Genomic DNA, 21,637 nt, shown 5'->3' on the forward strand with positions numbered 1-21,637 from the left:
TTAGAGAAAATTATATCATTGTAGTAAATTATGCAAATTACTCGATGATGTCACGGTGACCACGCCCATAGCCACGCCCCCACCGCCACAGGTATCTTGGCAGTTTATGGGAAACACTGTACTAATTTGCATGTTAATAAGCAACTAATTAATGGTGAATATGTTCCCCATACTAAAGTGTTACCATGTTTTTTTTTTACTGGTGCACAAAATGAAGCGTGCATGAACATCACCTTGTTCAAAGAACAAAACCAACACAGTGCATAAACTCACAACAAATTACACACCTGCAAATCAGTCTGACTTCTGCTGTTGCCGTATCCGTAATACGCAGATAGGGAGAAGTTTTTATTTACTTGATGAGTCGGGTGTGTCTTGACCTCCGCCGAACCCCTGAACCCGACTCACCGAACCCCTAGGGTTCCATCGAACCCAGGTTAAGAACCACTGGTGTAGATCTTGTGCACATAAACATGTTTTAATAAATGCCATTGTCATTAGATTTATTGATGAAATTGTGTCGCCATTCCTGATTGGTCCTTGACCGTCATTATTCCGGACAGTATTTCCTCTATATCGCGGTCAAAAAGTCCCACGGCTCTCTTCACCGCATGTTCCACGTCGGCGTCCTCTTCCCGAATAAAAGGCGCCTCTTGGAGAAAATGTTTGCGCACGTTTTGGAGGAATTGCACTTTGGATTGGTTGAGCTGAGCGGCCAAGGACCTCATGTGTTCCGAGGACACTCCGTTGTCTGGAAAATGATTGAGGATACTGGATGCTACTGATTTGGAAACGCACAGTCGTAGACAACCACAACGTATCGCACTCGGACTTGTCTTAAGTGGACAGTGTAAGAAGTAAGAGTATTAGTGCTAAAGGAAGTCAAGTTTGAAGGGTGAGAAACCGTTTTTAGCCCATGCCAGGTTAAAACTATAATGACAAATAAAAGGGGAATTGCACTTTTTTAATGAAATTTTATGAATATTTGCCTATCATTCACAATCCCTACATAAAACAAGAACACAAATTCATGTTTTTCTTTTTTTTTTAATGCATTCTAAGTCGTAAAATACGGCAAGTACGAGGTGGCTAACAATGAAGCTAATGTGAGTACTGTATTGCACCCTCAAAAACCGCCAACAATACTCCATTTACATCTCGTAACATGAATAATAACTAGAGATGTCCGATAATATCGGTCTGCCGATATTATCGGCCGATAAATGCGTTAAAATGTAATATCGGAAATTATCGGTATCGTTTTTTTTATTATCAGTATCATTTTTTTGTTGTTGTTTTTTGTTTTATATTAAATCCACATAAAAAACACAAGATACACTTACAATTAGTGCACCAACCCAAAAAACCTCCCTCCCCCATTTACACTCATTCACACAAAAGGGTTGTTTCTTTCTGTTATTAATATTCTGCTTCCTACATTATATATCAATATATATCAATACAGTCTGCAAGGGATACAGTCCGTAAGCACACATGATTGTGCGTGCTGCTGGTCCACTAATAATACTAACCTTTAACAGTTAATTTTACTCATTTTCATTCATTACTAGTTTCTATGTAACTGTTTTTATATTGTTGTACTTTCTTTTTTATTCAAGAAAATGTTTTTAATTTATTTATCTTATTTTATTTGATTCATTTTTTTAAAAAGTACCTTATCTTCACCATACCTGGTTGTCCAAATTAGGCATAATAATGTGTTAATTCCACGACTGTATATATCGGTTGATATCGGTATCGGTTGATATCGGTATCGGTAATTAAAGAGTTGGACAATATCGGCATATCGGATATCGTCAAAAAGCCATTATCGGACATCCCTAATAATAACCAAGTGTTAGCATGGTATTATAAGCGCTAATGCAGAGGAACTACTTTTTAGCGGCGCCATGATCACAGAAAGTATTGACAAACAGCAGGTGAAAGTTATTTCTGTATTATAAATGATGCCCCTCACTTCTACAGAAGGTTGTGGCCAAAAACCGAGAGGTTGGTCAACTTTTGACATTCAACTTGGACCTGGAGATTTAGATTTAGATTAGATTTAGATTTATTGGTCCCCGTTGGGGAAATTCATTTTCGCTGCCGTACATTTAAACATAGACATAACGAACAAAAATAACAAAAAAACATTATACATGACCAACACATTCACAGGCTTGTCAGACAGGTCGGCCGGGCCTGCTGTTTAGGGCGGCTATAGCTGCAGGATAAGGCTTTTCCCGAGGCGGACCCTCCGGAATTTGATAGTTCTAGAACTAACACGCATATATCTAGAAAAAGGCTTTTTTTTAAAAAGAAGGGTTTTTAAGCCTTTTTTTTTTTAAATCATCCACAGTCTGTGGTGCCCTCAGGTGGTCAGGGAGAGCGTTCCACAGACTGGGAGCGGCGGAGCAGAAAAAAAAACGCACATTTGCGCCCACTTTATGGATTATGATTGGTTCTTCATCTAAACGGGAAGATATAAACATCCCATTTGTGAGCATCTCAGTGAGAGCAGACATTGTACAGTAGGTGATTGTATTGTTATGTTGGTAGTTTGTGTTTCTCGTTTAGCAATAGTGCTACTTGCTGCATCGGTTTTAGCACAGAGCCTTTAAAACTTGGAGCTCTTTCTCCGTATATCCACTTTCAAAAATACAAGGTCCTGGATCGGGTTGCCCCGAAATAAAAGGGACCAAAAACAAATGTAATTATTGGCTTCATTTTAACAGAAAATCTTACGATACAATAAACATATGTTTCTTATTACACACAAAGAACTAAACTAAAACATTTTGATAGATTTTTAAGCGCCGTGTAAAATGTTCTATATTTTCAATGGAACATATAAAATGTTGGCATTGTTTACTTGAGTCATATTGCAGTCTACACGTACCTCTTATGTGTGACTGCCGTCATATTGCAGTCCGCACGTATCTCTTATGTGTGACTGCCATCTACTGGTCACACTTATCATTTCAACATGTACCAAATAAAATAGCTTTGAGGTCGGTAAGCACAACCAAAATAATAATAATAATAATAATAGATTTTATATGTAAAAAAGAACTTTCCATTGAGCAAACAACCTCAAAGTGCTACAGTGTATTAAAAAGATTAATAAAAATAAATAAAAATTAGGGATGTCCGATAATATCGGACTGGCGATATTATTGGCCGATAAATGCTTTAAACTGTAATATCGTAAATTATCGGTTTCAAAATTATCAGTATCGTTTTAAAAAGTAAAATTGATGACTTTTTAAAACGCCGCTGTGTTCACGGACGTAGGGAGAAATACAGAGCGCCAATAAACCTTAAAGGCACTGCCTTTGCGTGCCGGCACAATCACATAATATCTACGGCTTTTCACACACTCAAGTGAATACAACGCATACTTGGTCAACAGCCATACAGGTCACACTGAGGGTGGCCGTATAAACAACTTTAACACTGTTACAAATATGCTCCACACTGTGAAACCACACCAAACAAGAATGACAAACACATTTCGGGAGAACATCCGCACCGTAACACAACATAAACACAACAGAACAAATACCCAGAACCCCTTGCAGCACTAACTCTTCCGGGACGCTACAGTATACATCCCCCGCTACCCCCCACCCCCCAATACCTCAACCCCGCCCACCTCAACCTCCTCATGCTCTCTCAGGGAGAGCATGTCCCAAATTCCAAGCTGCTGTTTTGAGGCATGTTAAAAAAAAATAATGCACTTTGTGACTTCAATAATAAATATGGCAGTGCCATGTTGGCATTTTTTTCCATAACTTGAGTTGATTTATTTTGGAAAACGTTGTTACATTGTTTAATGCATCCAGCGGGGCTACACAACAAAATTATGCATAATAATGTGTTAATTCCACGACCGTATATATCTGTATCGGTTGATATCGGAATCGGTAATTAAGAGTTGGACAATATCGGAATATTGGATATCGTCAAAAAAGCCATTATCGGACATCTCTAATAAAAATAAAAACTAGAAATAGCACGCATATATCTAAAAAAAGGCTTTTTTAAAAATACCTTTTAAAAAAAAAAAGCATCCACAGTCTGTGGTGCCCTCAGGTGGTCAGGGAGAGCGTTCCACAGACTGGGCGCGGCGGAGCAGAAAGCCCGGTCTCCCATTGTTCGTAGCTTTGTCCTCGGAGGTTGGTGGAGGTTTGTTTTTCCGTACATTAGGCGCACTGTCGGGTTTTGAGAAAATGAAAGGATTTTAAGTGCGCCTTATACCATATTTTTCGGACTATAAGTCGCAGTTTTTTTCATAGTTTGGCCGGGGGTGCGACTTATACTCAGGAGCGACTTATGTGTGAAATTATTAACACATTAGCGTAAAATATAAAATAATATCTAGGGATGTCCGATAATGGCTTTTTGGCTTTTGTCCAATATTGTCCAACTCTTTAATTACCGATACTGATATCAACCGATACCGATATCAACCGATATATGCAGTCGTGGAATTAACACATTATTATGCCTAATTTGGACAACCAGGTATGGTGAAGATAAGGTACTTTTTTTTTAAAATTAGTAAAATAAGATAAATAAATTAAAAACATTTTCTTGAATAAAAAGAAGGTACAACAATATAAAAACAGTTACATAGAAACTAGTAATGAATGAAAATTAGTCAAATTAACTGTTAAAGGTTAGTACTATTAGTGGAGCAGCAGCACGCACAATCATGTGTGCTTACGGACTGTATCCCTTGCAGACTGTATTGATATATATTGATATATAATGTAGGAACCACAATATTAATAACAGAAAGAAACAACCCTTTTGTGTGAATGAGTGTAAATGGGGGAGGGAGGTTTTTTGGGTTGGTGCACTAATTGTAAGTGTATCTTGTGTTTTTTATGTGGATTTAATAAAAACAAAACAAAAAAACAAACAAAAAAACAATACCGATAATTTAAAAAACGATACCGATAATTTCCGATATTACATTTTAACGCATATATCGGCCGATAATATCAGCTGGCCGATATTATCGGACATCTCTAATAATATCATTTAGCTCATTCACGTAAGAGACTAGACGTATAAGATTTCATGGGATTTAGCGATTAGGAGTGACAGATTGTTTGGTAAACGTATAGCATGTTCTATATGTTATAGTTATTTGAATGACTCTTACCATAATATGTTACGTTAACATACCAGGCACCTTCTCAGTTGGTTATTTATGCCTCATATAACGTACACTTATTCAGCCTGTTGTTCACTATTCTTTATTTATTTTAAATTGCCTTTCAAATGTCTATTCTTGGTGTTGGGTTTTTATCAAATACATTTCCCCAAAAAATGCGACTTATACTCCAGTGCGACTTATACAGTATATGTTTTTTTCCTTCTTTATTATGCATTTTCAGCCGGTGCGACTTATACTCCAAAGCGACTTATACTCCGAAAAATATGGTAGTCTGAAAGATACGGTACTCTTGTCTTACATAAGGACTGTGAATGATAGGCAGAATTCCCCCCAAAAATGCAGTTCCCCTTTGATGGTAGCCAACAACTGACCTCTGGCTTTCTTCATAGCTTCAGAGACGAGACGTCGACAGGCCTGGTCGGCCTGGTGAACCACGCTGGCGGCACATTTCTGCCGGTCCGCCTCCTGTGAGGTAGGAAACAAACCATACTTAAAAAAAAAATATTTTTATATTTCCTGTATTTTATATTATTACTTTGAACTGTTTTATACTTAAAATTTTTTATCCTGTAAAGCGTCTTTGAGTACTCTGAAAAGCGCTATACCCATACTTGCCAACCCTCCTGTTTTTAGCCGGAGACTCCCGGTATTCAGCGCCTCTCCCGATAACCTCCCGGCAGAAATTTTCTCCCGACAAACTCCCGGTATTCAGCCGGAGCTGGAGGCCACGCCCCCTCCAGCTCAATGCGGACCTGAGTGGGGACAGCCTGTTCTCACGTCCGCTTTCCCACAATATAAACAGCTTGCCCGCCCAATGACGTCATAACATCTACGGCTTTTAGAGAGTAGAGTGCACAACTGCGCACACAACGAGGAGACGAAGCAGAAGAACGAGGAAGTTACAGACATGGTGACGCCGTCGACGAGCAAGATGAAGAAATACGCTTGCAAGTTCCAAAACGAATGGAAACAAGAATTTCAGTTCATCCAGGACAGTTCGAAGGGGAAGGGGTATGTAATTATGTCGCCTGTACATTTTGTAAAACAGACTTCTCCATTGAACACGGTGGCCGAGTCATGAACGGAGGAGAAGTTAAACAGGACAATACTGCCATCTACTGGATAGCCCCCGGAACACTGAAATTCAAGTATTTATTTTATTTATATGTATAATAAAATAAATATATATACATATATATATAGCTAGAATTCACTAAAAGTCAAGTATTTCATATATATATATATATATATATATATATATATATATATATATATATATATATATATATATATATATATATATATATATATATATATATATATATATATATATGTATATATATATATATATATATATATATATATTAGGGCTGCAACTAACGATTAATTTGATTATCGATCAATCTGTCGATTATTACTTCGATTAATCGATTAATAATCGGATGAAAGAAACAAACTACATTTCTATCCTATCCAGTATTTTATTGAAAAAAAACAGCATACTGGCACCATACTTATTTTGATTATTGTTTCTCAGCTGTTTGTACATGTTGCAGTTCATAAATAAAGGTTTATTTAAAAAAACAACAAAAAAAAAAAACTGTGCGCATGCGCATAGCATAGATCCAACGAATCGATGACTAAATTAATCGGCAACTATTTTAATAATTGATTTTAATCGATTTAATCGATTAGTTGTTGCAGCCCTAATATATATATATATATATATATATATATATATATATATATATATATATATATATATATATATATATATATATATATATATATATATTAGGGCTGCAACTAACGATTAATCTGATAATCGATTAATCTGTTGATTATTACTTCGATTAATCGATTAATAATCGGATAAAAGAAACAAACTACATTTCTATCCTATCCAGTATTTTATTGAAAAAAAACAGCATACTGGCACCATACTTATTTTGATTATTGTTTCTCAGCTGTTTGTACATGTTGCAGTTCATAAATAAAGGTTTATTAAAAAAAAAAAAAAAAAATAAAGAAAACTCTGCGCATGCGCATAGCATAGATCCAACGAATCGATGACTAAATTAATCGGCAACTATTTTAATAATCGATTTTAATCGATTAGTTGTTGCAGCCCTAATATATATATATATATATATATATATATATATATATATATATATATATATATATATATATATATATATATATATATATATATATATATATATATATATATATATGAAATACTTGAGTTGGTGAATTGTAGCTGTAAATATACTCCCCTATTAACCACGCCCCCGCCGCACCCCGACCGCGCCCCCCTCACCCCCCACCTCCCGGTATCGGAGGTCTCAAGGTTGGCAAGTATGGCTATACCAAATAAAATGTATTATTATTATTATTAAAAAATGGACCCAAGTATACAGACGGCATTGATAAATTCCTCATTCTTCCACACTAACCTTTTGCTCCGTGTCGTCCTCAACTGGACTTAAGGGGTCGCTGAGCGCAGAGCCGATCAACTCCAGCACATTCTGACTGAAAAAACAACACAGAACTCCAGTTTATTATGAATTTGCTTCAAAAGAAAAACAATTATGTGGCCTCACACGTCACATTCCGAAACGTCGTCTGTCGCGTTGACCGAAACGCTCTTTGCCTCCCACTGGTTTTTCCTAGGATTCGGCCGAACCAAACGCTTCTCCATCGCCACGATCACCTCGGTGGGGACGGGGTGCGGCCTGTTGTTGTTCCTGCTGATGCACGACTCCAAGCGGCATTCCACGTGCACCTGGCAAAAGCCGAGTGAATCTGCAACACGCGTGTACGCCGATGAGCCGACTGAAACAAGTTCCCCTGAATGCTGGAAGAACATGCATACACTTTCGAGCCAGTTGGTAGACCTCGTATCTCATGCTCGGGTAGTAGAAGTTGTCATCCAGTAGGAACAGGAGCGGTGCCTGGTCGCCCAGAGGGGGATCCGGTAGGGATCGAATGCATCGTTCCCACGCAGCCCCCTCGATCGTGCAGCCGCCGGGAAGCTCGAGCGACATTTTTGGATTCTTTAGGAACTCTTCAATGCACTGCAACACCGCGTGTCTGTGGAGTTTCCATTCAGTTTGCTGGGAAAAACAAAAAGAAAAGTATGGATGTTAATTTGTGTCTTTATTACAAAAGCTTTTCTTTGACACTGAATTTATTTACCGTATTTTTCGTACTATAAAGGCGCACTCAGTGGCCGAGTGGTTAGAGTGTCCGCCCTGAGATTGGTAGGTTGTGAGTTCAAACCCTGGCCGAGTCATACCAAAGACTATAAAAATGGGACCCATTACCTCCCTGCTTGACACTCAACATCAAGGGTTGGAATTGGGGGTTAAATCACCAAAAATGATTCCCAGGCGCGGCCACCGCTGCTGCTCACGGCTCCCCTCATCTCCCAGGGGGTGATCAAGGGTGATGGGTCAAATGCAGAGAATAATTTCGCCACACCTAGTGTGTGTGTGACAATCATTGCTACTTTAACTTTCATAACAAAAACACAATTTAACCTCCATAGAAAAGCTAAGTATAGGTAGACTTGCACGTTGTAATGACAACAATAACATTATTTATGACTTTATACATATAACAATGCTCAATTGTGGAAAAAAAAACAACGTATATCCCGAAAGGGAAACGTGGTAGTAAATGGATGGATGTTAAATGTGGTAGGAGTTTATTTCAATTAAATACTTAAAATGTTACTAATTAACCTCTTAAGGCCCAAGCTGTTTGTTTACATGCTTTTTATTTTATTTCTCTTTGCTATTTGGGCTTATTGGACCATAATTAGAATAAAAACTAAGAATCATCTTTTGATATGATGTACTTAGTCCATAAGTACACAAACGTGTACTTCATGTTTGTAGTTCTTATTTTTACACTTTTTTTTTCCAAATTCCAATGTATGTTATACTCTTCTGACACCACCTGATAGCAGTATAAGTGTCCACATAAGCGGCCATAAGACCCCAATTCAGTAGTGTACACAATTTTGGAAATAAGAGCTAAAAGGTGCTGTCCACGTACGTGGCCACTAAGCCTTTAGAGCAGGGGTCACCAACGCGGTGCCCGCGGGCACCAGGTAGCCCGTTAGGACCAGATGAGTAGCCCGCTGGCCTGTTCTAAAAATAGCTCAAATAGCAGCACTTACCAGTGAGCTGCCTCTATTTTTTAAATTTTATTTATTTACTAGCAAGCTGGTCTGGCTTTGCCCGACATTTTTAATTCTAAGAGAGACAAAACTCAAACAGAATTTGAAAATCCAAGAAAATATTTTAAAGACTAGGTCTTCACTTGTTTAAATAAATTCATTAATTTTTTTACTTTGCTTCTTATAACTTTCAGAAAGACAATTTTAGAGAAAAAATACAACCTTAAAAATGATTTTAGGATTTTTAAACACATATACCTTTTAAATTCCTTCCTCTTCTTTCCTGACAATTTAAATCAATGTTCAAGTAAATTTATTTTTTTTATTGTAAAGAATAATAAATACATTTTAATTTAATTCTTCATTTTAGCTTCTGTTTTTTCGACGAAGAATATTTGTGAAATATTTCTTCAAACTTATTATGATTAAAATTCAAAAAAATTATTCTGGCAAATCTAGAAAATCTGTAGAATCAAATTTAAATCTTATTTCAAAGTCTTTTGAATTTTTTTTTACATTTTTGTTCTGGAAAATCTAGAAGAAATAATGATTTGTCTTTGTTAGAAATATAGCTTGGTCCAATTTGTTATATATTCTAACAAAGTGCAGATTGGATTTTAACCTATTTAAAACATGTCATCAAAATTCTAAAATTAATCTTAATCAGGAAAAATTACTAATGATGTTCCATAAATTGTTTTTTAAATTTTTTCAAAAAGATTTGAATTAGCTAGTTTTTCTCTTCTTTTTTTTCGGTTGAATTTTGAATTTTAAAGAGTCGAAATTGAAGATAAACTATGTTTCAAAATTTAATTGTCATTTTTTTTCGTGTTTTCTCCTCTTTTAAACCGTTAAATTAAGTGTAAATATCATTAATTATTAATAATAACATAGAGTTAAAGGTAAATTGAGCAAATTGGCTATTTCTGGCAATTTATTTAAGTGTGTATCAAACTGGTAGCCCTTTGCATTAATCACTACCCAAGAAGTAGCTCTTGGTTTCAAAAAGGTTGGTGACCCCTGCTTTAGAGGTTTTAAAGCACACTACAAAAAAAAAAATCATGTAAACTTCTGTACTGTACCTCCTCTGGCTCTCTGGCGTGAAAAGCCTGATCTGGGATCAGCTCGTCGTAGTGCACAACAGCCGCTCTCCAGCCGCTGCGACTGGCGGAGAGACAAACAGTCCGGGACAAGGACGACTTCCCGGCGGCGGGAAGCCCGCAGAGGACACATAGACATGCCCGAGTCCGGTGGACACATTCGGGTTCCCCGTCCGTTGCCATACGGCGCAAAAAAAAAAAAAAAGCTCTGCTTTTAGTTTTCTGGCAGGTTACCGCCGAAACTTATAAGGCAAATAAAAACCTAAGTAAATCGGAATGTTTACACTTATGTTATGACAGCCATATTTGTTGGACAACTTCCGCTCGACGTCGTCGCGTTATGATGACGTCTTCAAGTCTATATATAGTCGTCACATCTCGATGACGTATCACTTACAACAGAACATTCGGGAATCTTGAAAGGTGAACGACGTACTTCTAACTGCGTGAGTAAAACTTGAAATAAAACGACATCATTAACAATACGCTTCGTATATGGTTGGACGGATAATGTACATATCTTTAACGTTGAAGGAATGCGATGATTGGGTTGTCCACGCACTTATTTTTTGTTAGGTAACGTCGTCATACTGCGTAGGTTGCGGTTGTTTGGACAACCAAAGCAGGCTAAGTGGCGAATTGGACAATTGCAGGCTAAATGGCTCACTAGTCTGTGTTGTATGTTTATAACAAGAACTGTTATGTTCCATGTTTAGGCTGACAACATGATGGTGGCAAGGCTAACGTGCTTAAGGAGCCTCCCCCTCGTCGGGCTGCGTCCTGTGCTGTCAAACTCGGCTGCCCTGAGATCATCCACCCTGAAGCAATGTCCCACCATGCTCAGGCCCCAGCAGGTACCCTTTAAACTCCATCCTCTGGCCCTTCTAGCTAACAGGAGACTTGGATGTTGTCAAACACATGAATGCAACCACCTGAATCATTTAATAAATAGTTTTTAGAATGTTTATTTGACTTGACTAAGCCAGATAACCCCTTAAAGCAGTGGTCCGGGGACCGGTACCGGTCCGTGACGCATTGGCTACCGGGCCGCAGAGAAACATTAAACAATTTATTAACGACTGCATTTTCTCCGACCTAACTTTTGTCTGTCCCACTAGACCAGGGGTCAGCAACCCAAAATGTTGAAAGAGCCATATTGGACCAAAAATACTTATTGGAGCCGCAAAAAATTAAAAGCCTTATATAAGTGTTATAATGAAGGCAACACATGCTGTAAGTGTCTATATTAGCCTACTATCAAAGCATACTTGCCAACCTTGAGACCTCCAATATCGGGAGGTGGGGGGGCGTGGTTAAGAGGAGAGTATATTTACAGCTAGAATTCACCAAATCAAGTATTTCATATATATATATATAATATATATATATATGTATGAAATACTTGACTTTCAGTGAATTCTAGCTATATATATTTTTATTTTATTATACATATAAATAAAAGACATACTTGAATTTCAGTGTTCTGCAGGCTATCCAGTAGGTGGCAGTATTGTCCTGTTTAAGAGTGTCACAACATTGCTGTTTACGGCAGACGAACTGCTTTACGGTAGACTAAACGTGACTGCTGTTGTTGTGTGTTGTTACCGCGCTGGGAGGACGTTAATGAAACTGCCTAACAATAAACCCACATAAGAAACCAAGAACTCTCTCTCCTTGTTGTGCACTCTACTCTCTAAAAGCCGTAGATGTTATGACATCATTGGGCAGGCAAGCTGCTGGGAAAGCGGACGTGAGAATGGCTGTCCCCACTCAGGTCCGCATTGAGCTGGAGGGGGTGTGGCCTCCAGCTCCGGCTGAATACCGGGAGTTTGTCGGGAGAAAATCTCTGCCGGGAGGTTGTCGGGAGAGGCGCTGAATACCGGGATTCTCCCGCTAAAAACGGGAGGGTTGGCAAGTATGCATCAAAGGCTGACGCAAATATTCGTTGACAGAAATGTTGTATTTTAATATTTATTCTACACATTTTGCAACATTGGAAATCATTAGTAACATTGAGGCTTCTCACAAGATGAGATAACTTCTGGACATTACTGGCTTAGAATGGCCAAAGGTATAGATGTGTGTGTGTCCAAGTTTAAGGAAACGGCAGGGTGTCTTATTCTAATGGGTTTATTACAATCTTGGCAAGCTGGGTAACGTTTGCTGTGGTCTGGAACAACATGGCACACTAACAAGTATCTGAAATGCAGCCAATATTACGTACAGATAATGTGTCATAAGACATGCAAATACCAATTAAATACACAGAGGACATTAAGGAAATTAAATGAGCTCAAATATACCTACAAACAATGCATAATGATGCAATATGTACATACGGTTAGTGTAAATAACATGTTAGCATCGATTAGCTTGCAGCCATGCACTGACCAAATATGCCTGATTAGCACTCCAACAATTTAATAACACCAACAAAGCTCACCTTTGTGCATTCACGCACATCATAAAAAGTTTGGTGGACAAAATGAGACGGAGTGGCATAAAACATGTCTTTCTGTGGCAGCATCGGAGAAACTTATACATGTAAACAAACTACGGTGAGTTCAAGGATCGCTGAAATTAGTAGGACAAAACGGTGCTTGCCAAATACTCTGATCAGTGAAGCATGTTTAATATAAACAGTGGGATTTCTAACAATTAGGAAGGTTTGTTCTCCAGAAAATATGTTAAAACAAAAAATATATGTTTTTTCTTCATCTTTTTCCATTTTCAAACATCTCTGAAAGAGGTCCAGGGAGCCACTAGGGCGGCGCTAAAGAGCCGCGGGTTGCGGACCCCCGCACTAGACACACCAATAACCTTGTTTATAAATGTACAATAAAACTCCTCATAGGAAGTTGCCATTTGTTATATTTGTTATATCTTTTGTGACATTGCACATAAATGAACATATAAAATATAAATGTGACAGATTGTAGCCAAAGGCTGATTTCCATCTGATCTCATTGCAAAGAAACAAGACCAAGGCTCCCACTAATTCAGCGTTATAGTGAGTTGTATTTTTAATGCCCTTATTTTTGCTGTATTTATCTGGCACAAGTGGAAAGCCGGTCCCTGAAAATAATGCCTACATTAAACCGGTCCGTGGTGCACAAAATGTTGGGGACCACTGCCTTAAAGGAATAATTATTTAGCCTAAGCCTCGTTTCAGCCACACTGAATCAGCGTTTAAGGTACCCCTCCTCGGACAATTATTTTACACGGGTAAGTGCGCCGTCTATTTCTTGAATCACCGGCTCTTAGCTTTGTATGGACTCATTGATCGTTTACAAATTGAGTCCGGAGAGGAAGTGACGCCCCACGCAGAAAGTGACGTCAGAAAGATGGAGGCGAGTCATCCAGACATGCCCGTGTGGAATTCACACATGAGTACCTTAAGAGAAGTAAACGCGCGATTGCAGCTATTTCGGATACAACACATCTCAGACGGCAACATAGACGGTTGAGCGACGGTTTTGGATAAGGCCTGGAAGAACGGCAGACTGGCGGGGTGTGTTTGTCAACGGGTGTGTTGTGCCATCTGAACGGCAAGAGAACTTTCCAATGTCCAGGTCAGCTGTGATTCTACTTAGTGAAAAACGTTGTCCGTTTGTCGAAGGGGAGACAACGACAGACTACGAAAAACAGCGAATACATTTGGACTGGCAACGCAGACTATTACTAGTTATTGTCCGCGATGTATGTGGAGCGATTACTCAACGTCTGGTTTTGTACTACATTACTAATGTGAAGCCATGAAGTGGTTGCGGCCGTCAAGTACGACCGCCAATTTCAGCCTACAAGCACAGTGTCCTGACCAGGGGCCGTACTTATCAAGCTTCTTAGAATTACTCCTAAGAAGTCTGCTAAGAGTTGACTTAAGAGTAAATAAATTCTTCGCTGAAAGCTGCACTTAAAAGTTACCGGTAGTTATCAAGCGTCTTACTCACACTTTCAGCGAAGTGTAGGACTGAATCTTAAGTGTCACACTCAGAGCTGAATTACGACATTACTATGTGCCGTAAACGGAATTTTAGGTGACGTCATTTCTGTGTCCATAGAAATGACCAATCACGGAAGGGAATCCCTTGTCTAAGAATAAAGAAATATCTTGGAAATATTTAAGTGGACAATGGGAGTGTATATTTTGACAATAAACTACAAAATAATACAAAACAAACTAGTCCCCGCCGGCACTCACGCTACCGCCCCCTCTCTTCTATCGCCCACACACTCACTGACGTCACTCACCTCACGGCCACACACATACGCTACTGTCATAACATTTTCTTTCCAATTCATTAATTAGGCAACTAATTTGAAACTGGTGTGGGTGGCTCTATATATACTAGCCCACTGCAGACACATGCAGAAATCAACAAGGAATCGAAAAGTATTAAATCTGTGACAAAAATAATATCCGCTCTGTCTAAACAATACCGTTTGATCAGCTGCTCGTCATCAAAAAAAAAACAAACATTGTTCCGTTCCCCGAACGTTGGCGCACGTCTCTCTCGCCTCAGTGCCATCCCCTGCTGGCAACTCCTAACCACTTAAGACACCTCTGAAGGTCTCTTAAATATTGTGGAGAGTAGGAGTGATTCTTAGACTTAAGAACGTTGATAAAAAGCTTTTATTCTTAAGTTTGAGAGTAGGACTAAATTTCGCAAATTCTCAGGACTTAAGTGTAAAATGGCACTCTAAGAAGCTTGATAAGTACGGCCCCAGATATCTATGATTGTTGTAAAATGTTCTTTATCACATTGTTTACTTTCACACGTCCATTAAAGGCCTACTGAAATGACATTTTTTTATTTAAACGGGAATAGCAGATCCTTTCTGTGTCATACTTGATCATTTCGCGACATTGCCATATTTTTGCTGAAAGGATTTAGTAGAGAACATCGACGATAAAGTTCGCAACTTTTGGTCGCTGATAAAAAAAAAGCCTTGCCTGTACCGGAAGTAGCGTGACGTCGCAGGTTGAAGGGCTCCTCACATTTCCCCATTGTTTACGCCAGCAGCGAGAGCGATTCGGACCGAGAAAGCGACGATTACCCCATTAATTTGAGCGAGGATGAAAGATTTGTGGATGAGGAACGTGAGAGTGAAGGACTAGAGTGCAGTGCAGGACGTATCTTTTTTCGCTCTGACTGTAACTTAGGTACAAGGGTTCATTGGATTCCACACTTTCTCCTTTTTCTATTGTGGATCACGGATTTGTATTTTAAACCACCTTGGATACTATATCCTCTTGAAAATGAGAGTCGAGAACGCAAAATGGACATTCACAGTGACTTTTATCTCCACGACAATACATCGGTGAAGCACTTTAGCTACGGAGCTAACGCGATAGCATCGTGCTTAAATGCAGATAGAAACAACAGAAATAAGCCCCTGACTGGAAGGATAGACAGAAGATCAACAATACTACTATCAGGAGACACCGAACCAAACACTGGACCTGTAACCACACGGTTAATGCTGTGCCGCCTGTCGAAGCCTAGCAATGCTGTTGCTAACGACGCCATTGAAGCTAACTTAGTTACGGGACCTCGTCAGAGCTATGATAATAACATTAGCGCTCCACCTACGCCAGCCCTCATCTGCTCATCAACACCCGTGCTCACCTGCGTTCCAGCGATCGACGGCGCGACGAAGGACTTCACCCGATCATCGATGCGGTCGGCGGCTAGCGTCGGATAGCGCGTCTGCTATCCAAGTCAAAGTCCTCCTGGTTGTGTTGCTGCAGCCGGCCGCTAATACACCGATCCCACCTACAGCTTTCTTCTTTGCAGTCTTCATTGTTCATTAAACAAATTGCAAAAGATTCACCAACACAGATGTCCAGAATGCTGTGGAATTTTGCGATGAAAACAGAGCTGTTTGTATTGGGATACAATGGTGTCCGAATACTTCCGTTTCAACCATTGACGTCACGCGCAAACGTCATCATACATAGACGTTTTCAACCGGAAGTTTCCCGGGAAATTTAAAATTGCACTTTATAAGTTAACCCGGCCATATTGGCATGTGTTGCAGTGTTAAGATTTCATCATTGATATATAAACTATCAGACTGCGTGGTCGGTAGTAGTGGCTTTCAGTAGGCCTTTAAAGATATGACTCATGTATGATGGTTCAGGTGTGATTCACTACAATAGGGCTAGTCTAACAGCTGATGATGGTGAGGCAAGCAAGGTTTGATGTTAGAAGAAATGTAACATGTTTTAGATTATTTCTTAAATTCAACGAATATCATCAGCTTCTTCTTCACAACGCTGGCCTTCAGACTCACTGTCTTTCTTCCTTCCCTTGGTTGGAGAAAGAAAATCATGTCAATTTCTATCTGTAAGCCAATGCTAGCGAGTAAGACCAGGGGCCGTACTTATCAAGCTTCTTAGAGTGCCATTTTACACTTAAGTCCTGAGAATTTGCGAAATTTAGTCCTACTCTCAAACTTAAGAATAAAAGCTTTTTATCAACGTTCTTAAGTCTAAGAATCACTCCTACTCTCCACGATATTTAAGAGACCTTCAGAGGTGTCTTAAGTGGTTAGGAGTTGCCAGCAGGGGATGGCACTGAGGCGAGAGAGACGTGCGCGAACGTTCAGGGAACGGAACAATGTTTTGTTTTTTTTTGATGACGAGCAGCTGATCAAACGGTATCGTTTAGACAGAGCGGATATTATTTTTGTCACAGATTTAATACTTTTCCATTCCTTGTTGATTTCTGCATGTGTCTGCAGTGGGCTAGTATATATAGAGCCACCCACACCAGTCTCAAATTAGTTGCCTAATTAATGAATTGGAAAGAAAATGTTATGACAGTAGCGTATGTGTGTGGCCGTGAGGTGAGTGACGTCAGTGAGTGTGTGGGCGAGAGAAGAGAGGGAGCGGTAGCGTGAGTGCCGGCGGGGACTAGTTTGTTTTGTATTATTTTGCAGTTTATTGTCAAAATATACACTCCCATTGTCCACTTAAATATTTCCAAGATATTTCTTTATTCTTAGACAACGGATTCCCTTCCGTGATTGGTCATTTCTATGGACACAGAAATGACGTCACCTAAAATTGCGTTTACGGCACATAGTAATGTCGTAATTCAGCTCTGAGTGTGACACTTAAGATTCAGTCCTACACTTCGCTGAAAGTGTGAGTAAGACGCTTGATAACTAACTTTTAAGTGCAGCTTTCAGCGAAGAATTTATTTACTCTTAAGTCAACTCTTAGCAGACTTCTTAGGAGTCATTCTAAGAAGCTTGATAAGTACGGCCCCAGATGTTTTGGGCAAATCTTACAAGGTTCATTGTGGCATTTGCTATGCCACTAATGGCCGGGATGCATGGAACTGAAATTTCTGCTTGCATTTTAAAGCATAACAATCAGCCGAAAGACAGCTCTTATCTCAAAACGTTTAAGTTTGGGCACTCTTAAGTTGAGGTGCCACTTCTTATTTGTGTTTATGTATTTTTTTAAATTTATTTTGAAGATACTGTGTGGTCACCTTTGTAGCTACTAAGAGACTACCTTTTTTATGTCCTCCCCTCAACCCCACTCTCTAGGGATTTTCCACTAAAGCCAAATTTGGTTTCCGCCGTGGAAGGACAGCCAAAGACCAAATCAAGGAGGCTGCATTTGAACCAGCCACAGAAACTGCCATGAAAAGTAAGTGCAGGAGATCCTTGTCCTACAAACTTGTTTTCAATCCGGTGGAATTCAGTGCTTCACTTTTTTGTAATGTAACAACCTTATTCCAAAATTGAAAAAAAAGGTTTTTGTCCTCAAAATTTTACACACAGTACCTCATAATGACAATGTCTAAACTTTTTTGAAGAGATTTTTTGCAAATTTATTCACAATAACAAAACTAAAAAATCACATGTACTTAAGTATTCACAGCCTTTGCCATGACACTGTTTAAACTGATCATCCTTGAGATGTTCCTACAGCTTAACTGGTGTCCACCTGTGGCAAATTCAGTTGGTTGGGGATGATTTGGAAAGGCACATACCTGTCGATATATAAGGTCTCTGACTTGACAGCGCATGGCAGAGCACAAACCAAGCATGGAGTCGAAGGAAATGTCTGTAGACCTCTAAGACAGGATTGTCTCGAGGCACACATCTGGGGAAGGGTACAGAAAAATATCTGCTGCCTTGAATGAGCACAGTGGCCTCCATCAGTGTTTCCCACACATTCATTTATTTGTGGCGGCCCGCCACGAAAGAATTACGTCCGCCACAAATAAAAAATTGTTTTATTTTTTTTTGTCCTGTCCAGCTTCTCAGGCAAATCATATAGCAGATGTAGATGCCCATATCGGCTGTTTAGATTTACTTTACAAAAGAGAAGTGTAGGATACTTCTCTTTTTGCCTTATTTGTATTTGACTTTATTAAATGTATTTATATTATCATTTGGTGCAGCCGGGCCGGAGCAGGAGGGGATAGAAAGAGGGAAAAAAGAAGACAGAGGGGGAAATTGTGGGGACAAGAGGGGGATTAGACAGAGAGACAAAAACAACAACAGCAAACACAACAACAACAGAGCAACATCAGCAAATACGACATGTAAAAATATGATGGTAAAAGTAATAGCAAATAAGCAGTTAGCGAAAATAAAAAAACAGTACAGAAATGACAATGAGCATTTTTACACTACAAATGGAGCAATACAAATACCAATAGAAATAGTGCTATTGATAATGAACAATACCAATACTTTACCTTTAATATCAACAAAACAGTTGTTCAAATGCAACAATACATATACGTAATGATAACTTGAGATACGAAAGAATGCAGAAAAATGGAGGGTAAGAAAGCGAAGCAACCTACATTAACCTTGTAGATTGTTACAGTAACAATAGGTTAAGCTTTGTCAGTGTGCCATGTGTTACCCAGTTTACCCTAGGGCAACAACGTTAATATATGTTTGATGAAACGTGATTATGTGCATGAATGTATGTATGCAAATGGGCGGTGGGGCGGTATAGCTCGGTTGGTAGAGCGGCCGTACCAGCAACTTGAGGGTTGCAGGTTCGATCCCCGCTTCCGCCATCCTAGTCACTGTCGTTGTGTCCTTGGGCAAGACAGTTTACCCACATGCTCCCAGTGCCACCCACACTGGTTTAAATGTAACTTAGATATTGGGTTTCACAATGTAAAGCGCTTTGAGTCACTTGAGAAAAAGCGCTATATAAATGTAATTCACTTCACTTCACTTCAAATGTACTTGTATATGTACAGAATGTGTATATGTGTGCTTGTACAGTGAGTGTATATGTACACTACCGTTCAAAAGTTTGGGGTCACATTAAAATGTCCTTATTTTTCAATGAAGATAACTTTAAACTAGTCTTAACTTTAAAGAAGTACACTCTATACATTGCTAATGTGGTAAATGACTATTCTAGCTGCAAATGTCTGGTTTTTGGTGCAATATCTACATAGGTGTATAGAGTCCCATTTCCAGAAACTATCACTGCAGTGTTCTAATGGTACAATGTGTTTGCTCATTGGCTCAGAAGGCTAATTGATGATTCGAAAACCCTTGTGCAATCATGTTCACACATCTGAAAACAGTTTAGCTCGTTACAGAAGCTACAAAACTGACCTTCCTTTGAGCAGATTGAGTTTCTGGAGCATCACATTTGTGGGGTCAATTAAACGCTCAAAATGGCCAGAAAAAGAGAACTTTCATCTGAAACGCGACAGTCTATTCTTGTTCTTAGAAATGAAGGCTATTCCACAAAATTGTTTGGGTGATCCCAAACTTTTGAACGGTAGTGTACAGTATATGTATGTTTGTACAGTGAATGTATATGTACAGTATGTGTATGTTTGTATATTTAGTATGCACTAATTAAAGGGGCAGAGCTTTAAGAGACATTTTAGCTTTTATATTTTATAAGATATATTTTTTGTAAGAACCACAATTAATAAATATATTTCAGTGAATAACTTATTGTTCAAATCTGTATATAAATATGTACATAAAGTGTTGTAATTATATTGTAAAATGGATGGATGGATGGATGGATGGACGTTAAAACAAAACTGTTATTATTAATTAGTAAGTATACATTTTTTGAGCCTTTTTTGAGTACTTCACATCTACTTTCTTCCTTACCATGGTTGGAAAACAAAGTGACAGTGTGTCGATCTCTAGCTATAAGCTAATAATAGAGAGTAAGACCAGATGTTTTGGATGGCTCTTACAGGGTTCACTGTAACATTTGCTACGCTGACTAATGGGGGGATGCTTGTAACTATAAGCTTAACAATCAGCCAGGAGACAGCTCTTATCTCAAAACGCTCTTAAATTGAGGTACGAGTACTGTGTATCATTATCACAGGCATCATCACATCGTTATCATTATCACAATATATATTGCACACAATATATATATCATTATCATGTATCATATATATATATATCATATATCATTATCACAATATATATTGCAATACAGATTTTAGCCCATCTCTGCCCAGGACTTCTTGTATGCACAGAAAAAACAAAAATACTCTTTTTGTTTTAGTTGACGGCATGGGAAGAATGATTGTCGCCGGAGGTGCTGCAGTGGGACTGGGAGCTCTATGCTACTACGGCTTGGGCATGTCCAACGAGATTGGTGCTATTACGAAAGCAGCGTAAGTAAACTTTTGTAAACTGTAATTTTGTCTGTATATACACACTAGAGGTGGGAATCTGTAGGCACTTCCCGATTTGATTATAAATCGACTAATTATGCAGCTTTAATTATTATATCGTAGGGTTAATTGATATTGTAGATACCGCGGTATTATGTTTTCAAAATCTTCTCAATAATTCTGTGACGCGTGGCGGTATCAAATGGAAACTTGGCGAGTGAAGTGTTTCTCTGGCTATTTGCTCTAGTGGGTCCGAAAATAAAGTAGGTCAGTGTTTTTCAACCTTTTTTGAGCCAAGGCCCATTTTTTGTGTTGAAAACATGCGGAGGCACACCACCAGCAGAAATAATTAGAAAACGAAACTCAGTTGACCGTAAAAAGTCGTTGTCGCAATTGTTGGATATGACTTTAAACCATAACCAACCATGCATCACTATAGCTCTTGTCTCAAAGTAGGTGTACTGTCTCATCACACCGTGACTTATTGGGAGTTTTGTGGTGTTTT

The 21,637-nt window shown here is 38.8% G+C and overlaps 2 protein-coding genes across 2 annotated transcripts in view; one reads left to right on the forward strand and one right to left on the reverse strand.

Moving 5' to 3' along the window:
* LOC133655305 (L-seryl-tRNA(Sec) kinase-like) lies at positions 1 to 10,895 on the reverse strand. Its single transcript, XM_062055331.1, has 6 exons — positions 10,460 to 10,895; positions 8,067 to 8,307; positions 7,795 to 7,996; positions 7,648 to 7,723; positions 5,560 to 5,653; positions 1 to 751 (listed from the first exon to the last, which is right to left on the reverse strand). Exons 1-6 carry the CDS (start codon positions 10,658 to 10,660, stop codon positions 504 to 506), a joined length of 1,062 nt encoding a protein of 353 aa, XP_061911315.1. The 5' UTR covers positions 10,661 to 10,895; the 3' UTR covers positions 1 to 503.
* ghitm (growth hormone inducible transmembrane protein) overlaps positions 10,777 to 21,637 on the forward strand; it is a 19,054-nt gene continuing 8,193 nt past the window's right edge. The window contains exons 1-4 of the mRNA XM_062055332.1: positions 10,777 to 10,923; positions 11,194 to 11,331; positions 18,041 to 18,143; positions 21,021 to 21,132. Coding sequence (XP_061911316.1) covers positions 11,203 to 11,331; positions 18,041 to 18,143; positions 21,021 to 21,132 — 344 coding nt within the window. The 5' untranslated portion in view covers positions 10,777 to 10,923; positions 11,194 to 11,202. The remainder of the gene's footprint in view (positions 10,924 to 11,193; positions 11,332 to 18,040; positions 18,144 to 21,020; positions 21,133 to 21,637) is intronic.

Source organism: Entelurus aequoreus, linkage group LG08 (genome assembly GCF_033978785.1).
Source record: "Entelurus aequoreus isolate RoL-2023_Sb linkage group LG08, RoL_Eaeq_v1.1, whole genome shotgun sequence".
Classification (NCBI taxonomy): Eukaryota; Metazoa; Chordata; class Actinopteri; order Syngnathiformes; family Syngnathidae; genus Entelurus; species Entelurus aequoreus.